At 41.9% G+C, this 14,350-nt stretch overlaps 1 protein-coding gene across 1 annotated transcript; it reads right to left on the bottom strand.

Annotated features, from left to right (window-relative positions):
* Positions 1–1,020: 1,020 nt before the first annotated feature.
* Positions 1,021–11,770, bottom strand: tpm3 (tropomyosin 3). The gene is made up of 10 exons (XM_084485125.1): positions 11,495–11,770; positions 10,502–10,627; positions 6,487–6,620; positions 5,970–6,087; positions 5,423–5,493; positions 3,640–3,715; positions 2,887–2,949; positions 2,560–2,629; positions 2,138–2,216; positions 1,021–1,695 (listed from the first exon to the last, which is right to left on the bottom strand). Exons 1-10 carry the CDS (start codon positions 11,606–11,608, stop codon positions 1,692–1,694), a joined length of 855 nt encoding a protein of 284 aa, XP_084341251.1. The 5' UTR covers positions 11,609–11,770; the 3' UTR covers positions 1,021–1,691.
* Positions 11,771–14,350: the final 2,580 nt, after the last annotated feature.

The raw sequence follows: 14,350 nt of genomic DNA, 5'->3' as shown, positions 1-14,350 counted from the left end.
GATCATTTAACCATATTTCTGACTTTATTCTCAAATCGTAATTTAATTTGAATCCTCAAAATGTCTAAATTAATCTCTGTACATTTCTGTAGGATTCAGTATTGAGACTTATCCTGTTGATGTGTTTTTACAAAGCTGTTACAAGAAGATTCCTCTCAGGGAAATGAAATGCATTGCCGTTGATCAATTACATTTAAAGTTTAAAAAGCAACTGCCTCACTCACATTGTGACTGCCTCATATTTTGACCGACTTACGTTGCGACTGACCCAAAGGCCAATTCAATCCATTCTGAATGATGCTTTGCTGTCACTTTGTCAAAATATAAAGATGCCAAATGATTTGAAGCCTATTTAATTCCTGATTATCAGTTTTATCACAGCCGAGATCAGTCCAATAAATCATTTCTGCTGTGGAACTTATACTGCATGTTTCTGCTTGCAGCCTATTTTTAATGCAGGCCACATGAGCGCAGATGTTTACCTTGGTTGTTCTGTAGTTGTGAGTAAACCCTGTGTTGCCTGCACCCAACTCCACAGATATAAAGTTCAGATCCTGTATGTTGGTGTTCAAGGTCATTGGATCTGCATCCCATCTCTCCTCGGCCTCTTTTGGCCTCGGAGGTCCGTGGGGTGCACACTAGCAGTCCACACCTCTTGTTATGTGTGGCAGCTTGATGCTGGAACAAGCTACATAGCATCCGTAGTACCTCTTCCCATCTTAAAAAAGCATCTCATCAACTGACGCCAAGGACCATTCATCATAATATACCTACGCAAATGGGTTTTAGAGACTTGCTCTTGCAGCATTTAGAATTTCATTGTGTGCTTTGAATTGTATTCAATCTCACTTGTCGTTTTGGATAAAGCCTCTTCTTAATGATTAAGTTATGTTATATTCACAGGTATTTGACTACAGTATCATTAGATTAAAAAAATAAATGAATTAATCAATAGATTAAATCAAGTATTTTTTACAGGGAACAAAGTCGGTATGCTAGTTTTTATTGTGCCCTAATTTCGTCAATACACTTATGAAATACTGACCCCTTCCAAATCTAAAGTTGTGAAAAGCTACAATACAGCCAAGAGCTACATTTGCTACCAATTACTGTAGGCCTACTGTTATTATTTGATTCATATTTTTACTCATTTCATAGCTTTTATAAATCACACAAACAAGAGTCCTTATTTTGATTTTACTTCCATCCTATGACCCACTATCATCACTGTTGCACTCCTTGACACTCTCACTGGTATCTTACTGGTATTAACTAACACAGTCAACACTGGGAAGGAAATGGTACTGGGACTGACAATCTCATTAAATGAAAATCAACATTTAGAAATGGGATAAACAACACCTAAATAGAGGGAAAATAGATTTGAAAATAAACAGACAGCTGTATTCAGTATTTATAGAGAATAAAGAAAAAAGTTTAGAACGTTGAACAATGAGATGAGGGTCTGAAAACACGTATACTAAGTAGAGCAGAGGAAGAAACATAGCATAATGGAGATTGTACATTAAAGAAAAATATACATAAAAGAAAGACCATGAAAAGAGTTAGAAAGAAGAGAAAAGGAAACAGAGAAAGTTAGTAGCCGAAGAAGATGATGAGACCCAGCGGAGAAGGCTTTGGAGAAGGGTCTTGCAACCCGAACTTGAGAGTACAGCCGAATCCAAGACATTTTATCTGAAAATAGGACACATTGAAGAATAACCTGTGAATTTAGTGTGTTTATGTTTGAGGTTCTAATTAAGACATAGCATTAAAGGAAATCTGTTAGTCAGCATAAAGCGTTTTTAGGTCACTATCACATATTGCCTATGAAAAGTCCATAATTTGCATCATGCAAATGGTAGATGTGGCGTCTAATTATTAAATTAATTAGTGTGGCCAATTCCTTGATTCAATTACATTTCTATACATTTCTATACAAGAAAGTCAGTCCACAAGTTTTACAGCTTAGTACATGCAATTAAAAAATAGTTAAAAACTTAATCGCAATTACAAAATAAACTTAATTTAGTTACGTTCTGACCACGTTCTGACCACATTTGGCCAATTTAAATTGTGAATTAGTTTAAAACCAAGCGACCTTGGTTAGTTCAAAACCACTCCAGAGCGTATTTACATAGAGGTCATGTCATTCAGGGCGTGATCCAGCTCCTCACTGATAGCCTTGTACTTGAGTTTCTGTGCATAAAGCTCATCTGTTGGCGCACAGACAGACGACAGACAGAGGAGAAAAACAAAGTGAGAGCAGAAAGAAAGACTTGGGGAAAAAGAGATACGAAAGGAAAGAGATCTCATGAATATATTGGACTAAAGAATTTAGAGTTAAAACTGCACTGGACTTTTTTTTTGAGGGAGCAAAGTCTTCACGAGCATGACAAGGAAAATGGGTTTCACTTTTTGTTTTGTTTTTTATTGCCTTTTTAGTTTGGTTCATCCTATCATCTCGCGGCATGCTACATGAGTAACATTTTATCACAAGTTCTACAGACGTATTTTCAGTACATTGTCTCAGAGAAACAAACAACACCAGCGGTTTACCTTCTAGATCGTCGATCGTCTTCTCCAGCTTTGCGACGGACCTTTCTGCAAACTCTGCACGAGTTTCAGCCTGCAGGGTTCAAAATGCACAGGTTCAATATCAGCATCTCAATGAGGTGGAAGGGTTTATTTGTATAGGGACCAATGTTTTTAGGAGTAAAATAATACAAACAATCCTAACATAACACAATGTAAAGAAGGTGATTTTTAAAATCCGATATATATATATATATATATATATATATATACTGTATGTATATATATACTTAAAAATAAAATATCAATGGACATTAGGATCAATTGGCTTTTTGAAGCGAATAAACTTGCCTCTTTCAGCTTGTCGGTCAGGATTTTGATCTCTTCCTCATATTTGTCCTCTTTTTGAGAGTACTTTGGGAGACAAAAATGCACAGTTAGTTTGGCAGATGTGCACAGTTAATGAAATAATTATTGATTTACAGCTAACTTCAATATGAACAATGTGGTAATTAACATGAACCTTTCCTCAGCCTCCCTACAATGTGCTCATACCATTTAATATCTACTGCAGGCAGTCAGGAATCCAAAGCCACCAGGGTAAGAATTCACTGGTTGTACTTTCAAGGTCTATCCAAAAGGCAACTCAGTGGCCAGAAGGAATTGTTCCCAAAGTTCTTCGTTCAATGAGTAATTACAAACAGCTAACTACAAAAGTCTACCTAACCCTAACCCTACCTAACCCTAACTCATAATATGTAGAGGTGTGACCTGTACAACAATTAGGAATATTTTGCCATATTTGCCCTTTTAATGAATACAAACATTGAGTATTTATTGATTGATTTAAATAATGATATTATAGAATTGATTATATATATCTGTATATCTGTCTCATCATCATTTCAACTTTTATTGTCGCTCCAATATTAATTGTATAACACATATGTTTATAAAAAAAACTTATTTAGAGACTTAAATGTACTAAATAAAAAAAAAATGTATTACTGCAAGTCCAACGGCAAAGTTTAAAGGAGATCACTCGTCTGCTCCCTGGCTCACACAGAGCCCCCGACCACACAGCGGAGCAGCCTGCCGCCCTACCTTCTCAGCCTGCGCCTCTAGAGACTTAAGGTTATTTGTGACGTTTTTCAGTTCCTCCTCCAGTTCAGCACATTTACTGCAGTATCGGACGGGGGGTGGTACGTGTCAGGGGGTGGGGGGGGGACAGAGGAAGAGACAGCAGCCAGCCGGACGGAGCCACAGGACGGTGAAACAGAAGAAAAGGCGGTCAGGGGAGACATGAGCAGGAAGAAACAGTTGGATAACCGCGGTGGAACAGACGGAAACGATTTGATCAGTGGACACATCAAAGTTTGAATGAGGAAAAAAAAAAATGAGAAAGTGAAAGAGAAAATGTGCAGGAGGGTTTTCCAGGTTGTTAATTTCTTGTGTACTCAGCAGTATGAGCCAGCAGTACAGCAGTACGGCGCAAGCCACAGCTTGAGCCGCAATATGGAGATACTGACATTTCCCATTTTTAACCCTACTGCTTCGCTAGCCCAAATCGGAAGAATCCCACTCTTCTAATGAGCTGTGGTCGAGGTGTGCTCGTTCTAGACCTCTCAGCTGTGCAAAGATCTGGAACAACCAGTGAGGGAGGGCACAGGAAAGCGCATGCAACAACCATGGGCATATAAAGAGAAAGGTTGACCTGGCTGCTATAAATCTGAAATGAGTCTACCTGGTCCTCAGAGGCATGGAGGGTCTCCAGTGATTGGTCAAAGCCCCTTTGCTCATGCTCCAGCGCCCTAGCTTGGCTGATAGCGGGCCGGGGGGGGGGCATCACAGACCACCACAACGTGCAGGAATGAGAGAGCAGGGCGGTGGTTGGGATGCGATACAGCCATACGTTGAAACATCAAAGAAAACCAGAGACATGCACACAAACAGGGGATCTTTTGGTTAGACTGCAACTGAAAATGGGAATGTACAAAGATGTCCTCTCGGGATAATAAAGTACCCAGATTTTCTTAATATTTACCTGGTAACATTCCATAAACATGGATGGGATCATTAACAGTCATGGCGATCTATAATAATCTCTGTGAGAACTATTGAACATACAAAATGTGTTGCAACAACCAGTGAAAGGTTTATACGGCAAAAGCTGTAAAGAATTAAACCTGTTCACTCTTGGGAAAATACATTATTTTGATATTTGGTAGTTAAAGTCTGAATATGTGTTGCATTTCAACCAGTTGGTAGCCTAAAGTCACCAGGACATATCTGTAGTCAATGCTGATCGATAGTGATGTCAATAATCAGCTGACAGCCAACGTGGTCCAATCAAACGCAAGACAACTCATAGGTGGTCAATTTAAGACTTTCCATCTGTGTAGCACGAAAAAATCGGACAAACACTCCCATTCAAAATTCATGTCGGACAATCATGTTCTGGGACACGATTCAATAGATTCATTTTTGTGAGAATGAGCACGAAATCGTGTGATACCGGGTTGCCCCCTCACACGACAGGACACTGTTATTTACAGGACAATGTTATTTACAGGACACTGTTATTTAGTTTTCCTTTATTCTGAAATTCTCCCACCTAATAACTGGGAGCAGCTATTGCTGTTTGGGTTGATCTTCCTGACAGTTTGAATATAAGTAAATAACTAAATAATAGCAGAAAAGTAAGACTTAACTAACCAACAAACATAAGTAGAATGCTGATCAGGTCAATGGTAAAATGTCCATTTTGCAGGTCATCGATGAAAATGACGAGAATGAGTGAACCATCCAAAAGTGTTAAGCAAGCACGATAACTCACACAGCAAATAAACCACTGCCACTCATCCGGTGTTCCACGGTGGATACTCACGCCTCAGCCAGCTCCGCCCTCTCTTCCGTCCGCTCTAGCTCCCCCTCAACGATGACCAGCTTACGGGCCACCTGCGTGGAGGTCATGGGAGGTTTCCATCAGGCTTTGGATTCCAAGCATTGAAACGGCTAGAGCGAATTAACGTTCTAGAACCAGAGCCATCAGCCTGTAGTTTGAGGCCAGGACCCAGCTTTAGATTTTGTCTGTCTGTACGTCTCGCTCCAGTTAGTTTTTGGTGTGTGCGGGCACAGTGAATTACAATAAACATATTATTATCCCCGCATGAATTAACCTTGGATGCCAAACTGCATGTTGCTCTTTACATTTCATGCACTAATATTACATTTTGGTAGTGACCTTAATTGATAGGGAACGTTGGTAATATGGAACAATTGATTAAATGAATATTTCAAAACCTTCAATCCTGAAAAGATATTTGGAGCCTTTGGTTATGTACTCTCCAGTTATCTACATATATATGTATATATATATATATATACATATATATATAGCTTTCCACATCATCTGGGTTGGTGTGGGATCTCACCTCTTCATATTTCCGATCAGCCTCCTCAGCGATGTGCTTGGCCTCCTTCAGCTGAATCTCCTGCAGCTCCATCTTCTCCTCATCTTTCTGGGCCCTATTTTCAATCACCTTCATCGCCCTAAAACAGACACATCATGTACTGCTGGGACCGGTTCCACAGTCTGGGACTAGTTGAGTACTGTTCCTTACGATCAGTAAGGAGTAAATTGGAGTACATTCAGTTTGGATGTTGAAAGTAAACTCAAGCCTAACCGGCTGCATAGAAAGCTGTGGTACTTTTACACTCTGAGGTCTAAATTGAACCCGGGCTGTTTTTTTTGTTTGTCACAGGTCGTGAGCATTTACCGACTCTGTGATTGTGATGTGTTCTGATTAAAGGACCACTCTTTTCATTTTTATAATTACTATTCATATTCAATTGAAGGAACTGTGCTCCCAAAGTCTCAACACATGAACGATTTTGTAATTGGAATCTTAAAATTTAAATAAATAAATAAAATATACTATATATACCGACCTCTCACTTTCATCAGCAGCCTTCTCTGCCTCCTCCAGCTTCTGCAGGGCGGTGGCCAGCCTCTCCTGGGCCCGGTCCAACTCCTCCTCCACCAGCTGGATGCGCCGGTTCAGGGAGGCCACCTCCGCCTCAGCCTTTAGAATGAAGAGAACAATTTAATACGATACACACACACACACATACAGACGCACGTGCACACACGAACGCACGCACACACAGACACACGTACACACGCGCAGACGTACATACGCACGCACAGACACACGTACGCACGCATGCACGCACATGTACACCTGCACGCACACACATACTGACGCATGCACGCAGACACGTGTACGCACGCATACACAGACACACGCACGCACGCATTAAAAATAAAAACTAGATATTAATTTCAATTAAAATGATATTAAAGCTGCAATGTGACTTGTGACGTGGCCAGTGGAGCAGGTCAAAAAGCTGTGTGATGCTAGGACTTTGTGCTCAGCGTAGCTCCCGGTTTAGCCTTGTTTTGTACGCAATTGATTGTGAGCAACACAAGGATGTAAATCAATACAACAAAATAATAACTCAAGCACACTTAACAGAGTGTGAACATCCAATGTCTTTAAAATTGACCTTGGATCGCATCAAACGTTAAGGACGGATATAGTGATAGTCCCTTCAACTTTCTTCTTTCACCCAGTTACCGTTGGAGTCATGTCAAATGGGATAATGATAGGATAATGAGTTTTATATATGTTTTTACCGGAAAACATCAAATAATCGTATTGAACTGGTAAGTCAGGGGAGACTTAGAAAATTCTAAATCAAGCCTGTGACCCTTTAGTTACAAACTACAGACTGATCTCCATTGTGGTTCCAAAGGCATCCCTGGGCTGCTCTGATGATGCTCTTATACACAATCGAAGTATTGAAGATCCTCTTTTGGAAAAGCAAAACAGCAGGTATAGGCTGACGGGATGAGATTCCAGAGGAAGCAGCCAGGCGAGCAGGAGCCACATCACAGAGGTAGAGGTACAGCAAACCATCCCTCTGAGAGCTGGGAGGAGTTCTACCGCGCTCAAACGACGGTTAGCAGCCCGGAAAGATCCTCTTCATGGAAGAGTTGGGTACATCGGATGACACAGCACCAGTCTTTGTCAGAAAGGTTTGCTGGTGAAACGGCCCAGACCATGACACCGAACTCCGGACGTATGTTGTCAAGGATCTCAGGCCTCCCATGGGACTGGATATGGATCGGTGACGTGCTGGAATCCAGAAACAGCCGGCCAAATAGAGAGCTGGACTAGTGATAACTTCCCTATATGTACTGTGTTGGATTGCAAATATGACTTCCACCCAAATTCGTTTTTTTTCTCATCTGAGGACTGTGGACTGTGCATTATATGTAAGGTATTGTTACATAATTCCACAGAGCCCGACACTTTTTACACAGATTACTTTTTATTACCATTTTATCTGTTTCGTATAATGACTAGTAGACCAAACTGTTCTCACAAATATAGGCTATGCTACTTAGTAAAAAATATACCACATTAGTTTTTCACAAATGTACATTTAATTTCGTTTTTGCTTAAGGGTACATCTGCCAGGAACTATGATAATGAAGTAATCGATCTACTAGTATCTTTATGTGGGTCAAAGTTGTCAAACGAGAGTCTCCCCCCCCCCCCCCCCCGTTTGTATTCCGTTACCTTAGTAACGGTAACACAAACTAGGGCAAAATGAATGGGACGTTTGGCTCAAACACCAGAAGCTGAGACCGGTGGATCCGGAAATCCTTATTTGGGCAGTCAACTTACGCTGGCCCCTCATGTATTTTGCGCTATTGATGCCGCGTTACAACACACTGTGATGCAAGTAAAGCTGAATACTGTAGGCCTACTGACTGCAGCAGGACCATTCTTCGGTCGGGGTCAGATTCGCTAGCCTTGCTTCCAGGGTGGTCTCTATAAGCCTTTTAAACGCAGAGAAAACGTAGAGCAACCCCTTACGAAAGACAGCAGAAGCCAACTCGGACAGTGACACAACCGGACGGGATGGTGGTCGCTCGGGCCCCCTGGACGAGGCCTACCTGACCTCTGGAGGTCTGATCTTCATCCACCTGTCGCTGGAGAAACTCTGCTCGCTCTCCCGCCTCGTCAGCCTGCTGCTGTAAAACTCTGATCTTTCGCTTCACAGCGTCGACACTGTCAGACATCATCTTTGCGTTTTACCAAAGAAAGAGCACTTCTGCACTAAGAATAATGACGTCCACAGGAGCCCGTGGAGGAGCGGACGAGTGACGCTCCCTGCTCGCTCCCTCAGCCTCCAAACTCCGCCCTGTGCAGCGAGACACCACACTGACCCTGGGTCAGAATAACACTCTGTCGACTCCACCGCAGGACTAGGCCTATGACTAGTCCTGCGAAAAACGAAATAGACAGACAAAAAGACACGAACAAGAGTGTGAACTAATACTTTTTAAATAATTAAAACGGAATAGACTTTTATTAACGATCAGTGGTATTTTATTTTATTGGTTGTATTTGGCCAGGTTGTTTTGCCTCATGTCTTTTTATATGTTTTTTTATATGTTGTATTTGTGTCTTTTCCACTGCTGTAAACCAAATTTCCCTTTCGGGTCAAATAAAGTACTGAACTGAACTGAACTGAACTAATACATTTGATAAAACTTATACCACAACTAAAATAAATGTAAAACTTACTGTAATAGGTTTTGGAGTGTTTTGGAATTATGGTGCGTGTTTTAAGCATGCTATCCTACGACAATAGGTCAAATGAATAGGATACCTTGCAAAATCAGTTAATAATTAAAAAATATTACAGCCGATGATGTTCTTTGCTGTGATGATGTGCACCATTCATGTCCATCTATTACGTTGCCACTATAGAATAAGTTGGCCGTCCGGTTTCATGAAGGGTTTCTCTAATATTTCAAATATACTTGATGCAGTGATGGTTTAGTTATTATAGAAGTCAAACAAAAGTCAGTAGATATTTTAAACATTTAAAACACCTTCATGACCATTTACAATAATTACAGCAGATCGAACTTTTCACTCGAGCGTTTTAATTTGAGTCATTGCCTCCTCTTTCTTTGGTAGCGAAAACGTGAGGCCTTCATTTCAATGACGACAATGGGACATTCACTGCATGTCCTTTCAGCTGTCTGCCACTTGGTGGCATCATAGCCCTATTTATAGTTAACCTATGAAACGCAGGAACAGGAAAATGTTCCAAGAAGGAGATACCTCAAAATAAACCTTAATTATAGGCCACATAATGAGTGATGTATGACCATCGTTAACTGTAGTTATTCAGGTAATAAAAAGCACAAACAAAAGGCCTGTCTGCGTGTGAGTTGTAACTTGGATCCCGAGAGGCGGACCACTTTATAATAATATTATTATTCACACTTATTAGCCTATTCACTCAGCGTATCCTTCACTCATTCCATACATGTGGGTTCGGAAAATGCCATTCCAGTGTGACAAACACACAGTTTCGTATGAGTCCGGTAACAAATGTTTAAGGTGTTTCCGCTGAGAGATCCTCAGCCTACAGGGCTGCTAATTAAAATATAATTAAAGGCGTGGCTAGGCGCGGATAAGACCCCCTGCATAACATAAGCAATCTGAACTGGACTTTGTCCCCATAAATGGCCTGGGTCCATGGTTAACATAACTGTCAAGGCCGGAATGGCTGACATCACTACCACATTAAGCCCTGAACCCCCCAGCAGCTGCCGTCGGGTACATGGAGAAAATGGGAGGTATGGGAGGAGAGGGGAGGGGGGGAGAGCAGAGAGTGGACCATTGTTTTTTTTCCACACACAATAGCGCTGTCCGTCCAGGGGAACGATGTACAAGAGACAGGGTAGAGATCCCTCTCTAGTTGGTTTGATGTTGTTTTAATAATAATAATGATGAAAAAAGACGATGAATGTGCGTGCCCCATGGCCGGACCAACCCTTGTGCTCAGCGTCTGCGTCTCTCAGAGCGGTACTCACGTCAGCGGCCTTCTTGTCCGCCACCTCCAGCTTCTCCTGGGCGTCCTTCAGGGCCTCGGAGTACTTGTCCAGCTCATCCTCCGTGCCCTTCAGCTTTTTCTGCATCTGAATCAGCTCATCTTCATGCTTCAAGAGAGGGTTAGAGTCAAGGTCGGAGTTAGAGTTAGAGGGTTAGACGGGTGAGAGTTACAACGTTTATCAGTGAGGTTCATCATTATTAATTATGAATTATTAATGATTTATATAAATACATATATGTACAAATAAATGGATGTTCTTACAGAAGAATCTTTCAATCTTTCATCCGGTTATTTTTCCTCTAACCATATTCCCTGACATTATCTCCATTGGTAAATTGGCCGAAGCCTGGGAGGCTATAAATACACCCAATAGACACTTCTCTTTGTCCCTTGATGTGTACTGATATGAACACCCTTTCTGATCCATCATCTCTCTCCATTTATATCCCTTCACCCCTCAGATTGCTTCTCCATCATTCTATCCTCAGCCATTAGCTGGTTCCGGCTCTGGTGTCATGAATACCAGATCGAGTTTCTAGCAGCTAGCACTGGCTGTGGCATTGACAGAATGTTTTCTTGTCGCACACCCCACCAGTTCTCACTCAGCTGGGCACAGTTGCTTCAGATTGATGACAGCATCAACCTATTCTTGAACACGCTCCATCCATGAGATTGTTACAATCAAATCTCTATAATTACGGCTAATGCGTACTATGAAATGAAATGAGTCTCTGAAACGAGTGCATTCTTCAACCTTCAATCCTTTTTGCGGTAAATTAATTAATTCAGTTACATGGTAAGGAAATTAAAGTTTCTTTTAAAACTGCAAAACATCTAGACGCAGTTGAGTACAAATATTGTCGAACGGCTGCTCAGGCAACACATTGTTCTAACCTAATGTAGCGCAGTGACACAGCCACAGTTGGGAAAGGGTCAAAACCTCAGGGATGAGACTGGAGCCATATGGCCCTACCTGTTTGCTTCTGTCCTCCGCTGCCTTCTTGTCTGTCTCCGCCTGCTCAGCCTGGTCAAGTGCGTTCTCCTTGTCCAGCTTCAGCATAAGCATTTTCTTCTTGATGGCCTCCATGGTGATGGGGGATGCAGGACCTTTTTGGGGCTGGCTAACGTGAAGCTAACGCTTGGGCGCGTGAGTCCAGGAGATGGAGGGGATTGGGTCTGGTGGATCACTAGCACACGGGAGCACCAGAAGAGGCAATGAGGGGAACGGAGAAGATGGAGGAGAGCATTTATATGCCAGGCCCCGGCCTCCCCATCATGCGTCTTATACCCCGCCCATGGCCCTGTTGACCACAATAAACTCTCCTCCCAAATCAAAGAGAGCCTCCTAATCCTGTAACTCTAACCTAACCCGCCCTCGCCCAGGCAGCACCACATACCGTGCTGCTGGCTGACACCAACACAACCTCACCCCCCCTGCTTGCACCAAGGAGACGGAGAACATGGCACAATATATCCCCACGTTGTGTTCGAACTCTACCACATCGAGCAAAGATTAGACTATTGATCACGCATCTCCTGAATTGACCTATCAACGAAACATAGGGTGAGGGTTAAAAATAGTTCTGCAGATGACAGAGGAGAAGAGGGACGCAGACGGTGACAAAAGGCACTATAAAACAATGCTCTGCCTTTCTATTTCTGTCTAACACAAGGAATAAAGGGCTCAGATTACACCAGGCCTAAATTAAAGAGGTGCCCTATGAGAGGGAAAGGGCAACACATCAACTGTACTCTTAACAATTAATAATTGAGTTTGGCAATTTCTAAATCAAGCATTTTGGAAACAACTGAACGGTACTGCTTGTTATTAAGTGGGACAGGTTGAGATTTACAGGTGAGAGCCAGAGAGGAACACAACACTAAGAGATAAACAACACGGACCACAGAGCTGTTTAAAATGCATTATTGTTATGATGCCCATCATGCTTTCCTGAGAGTTTACTCCACATCATCCAAGAGAAAGAACTTTGTGCTTTAATATACATATGTTTATGTATATCTCAAATATATACAGATACAAGTATATATATATATATATATATATATATATATATATATATATATATGTGTATACAGTATATATCACATTTCTCAAGAAGCATACCGTCAGGACTCAAGGGTCCCACATTTCAAACAGGAAGAGGAAGTAACAAAAAACAAAAAGACACAGCAGTGTGTGATTGGTCAAGTAATTGAAAAACCCAGGGACATGGGTTGGGTTTTAAGTGGGTGATGACCGGGAGGTCAAACCTAATCACATGGTTAAATATAAGTATGTACTTATCATTTGGATTGGGTATGTTGCCTGGGCCTTTAATAGGGCTGTCAGTGTTTTGATGATGAAAACAATGTACCATCTTGGAATGTGAGGGTCTCACATGAATTTACCAAAGGTGGAATATCTTCACCATGACTGTGTGAATGTGTGCATAATCCCTCTAGTCAGGAACAGCAATGGTCCGGCCTCCTCCGTGGTCATCCAGGGTTTACTCCAACATGCAAGAGGGGGCGGTCCTACACTGAGAGTTCATCAGAGTTGATGGTTCTTTATTGCGTTAAGTTATCGGTTGATGTGTAATAACTCTGTCAATCTATAACCTACTATTGTTTTTTGGATTTTTGTGTACGTTTCAATTGTATTTTGAGTTCAAACAAGTCCTTATGATTCGTTCAGTAGTGATTTCAGCGTGGGCTCTGAATGGACTGGCGGGGGCCCTGCCTCTGAATCAACAAGGGAAAGACAACTGGGCATGCTCACATAACAATATGACGAGAGAGGTATGCTTGGCGCTGTAACCCTACCCCTTTCACCACTCCTCCAAGCCTCCATCACCTGGCCCGCCAGAAGTGGCCCTGCCTATTACTGAGCTAACCTAGTGATGGACTGAGGCTTTAGTATCACCTAGGGCAATCCCTGGAGGGATGGGGGGGGGGGTGGCGATGGCAGTTTTGGCTCCCCACTAAGCCCCCACTGGGATATTAATAGACATCACTTGGCTGACATTGTCCTGAGGATTAGAATAAGGGAGAGCATGTAAGTCCAAGTGTTAGTGTACTTGTGTTGTCTCTTGTGTGCGTGTGTGTGCAAGTGTTAGTGTATTTGTGTTGTCTCTTGTGTGCGTGTGTGTGTGAATTTCATTTTTGAGTTCTGCCCCTAAATAGTAACCTGACCTCTGATCGTATTAGAGATATAAATATATAATGCAGGGTGATAAAGTATGCCAAGCGGTGGCCAAAGTATAGCCAGGCAGTTATAGTAAATGTGCTTTTCTGATCTCATTGCCCAGCCGGCAGCATTGAAAACAATTCTTAACAAAAGCTATTACTAACGTACGAGTTCCATGAGGTAACCATTATGGCAAACGACAACTATTCGAAGATTCTGGTGATACAGCACCATTGTGAGTTTCAGCACCATAACTGACCGATGACCTGACTGATGACCACACAAGGACTTTGTCATTCCCAAGAAACGACAGAAGTTTGACATATCAGCAAACACCCACATCACGCACAGACACAAAGATAGATACTTAGAATTTTACAAAATTTGACTCTTTATTTTGCATCAGTGACCACATTTGAGTTAAGATACATATTATTGCAAAAGTAAAGAATCGAAGGAAACCCTTTTATGGTCATCAACAGCGGAGCCACACTTGAGCACGAAAGCGCTGCATCGCGTAGAGAGGTGTGGCGTAGCTTTTGGATCGCTCCACGCCTGTGGAGCAAGTGGCACGTCGGGGGCAAAAGGAGCAAAACGTGTGTTCACGGTAATATTTTTTAAAAATTGTAAATATCTAATGGT

This window comes from Micromesistius poutassou (genome assembly GCF_964030765.1).
Source record: "Micromesistius poutassou genome assembly, chromosome: 20".
Taxonomy (NCBI): Eukaryota; Metazoa; Chordata; class Actinopteri; order Gadiformes; family Gadidae; genus Micromesistius; species Micromesistius poutassou.
Note: the sequence above shows the minus strand (reverse complement) of the source record. Positions and strands in the feature narration are given on the sequence as shown.

What these genes read in the sequence shown, in the direction of transcription:
- tpm3 (XM_084485125.1), bottom strand. Translation starts at nt 11,608, where the DNA reads ATGGAGGCCATCAAGAAGAAAATGCTTATGCTGAAGCTGGACAAGGAG. An exon ending in CTGATCGGAAATATGAAGAG is followed by an intron (nt 5,494 to 5,969) that starts GTGAGATCCCAC and finishes ACCTCCACGCAG; the next exon opens with GTGGCCCGTAAGCTGGTCAT. An exon ending in GACGATCGACGATCTAGAAG is followed by an intron (nt 2,217 to 2,559) that starts GTAAACCGCTGG and finishes GTGCGCCAACAG; the next exon opens with ATGAGCTTTATGCACAGAAA.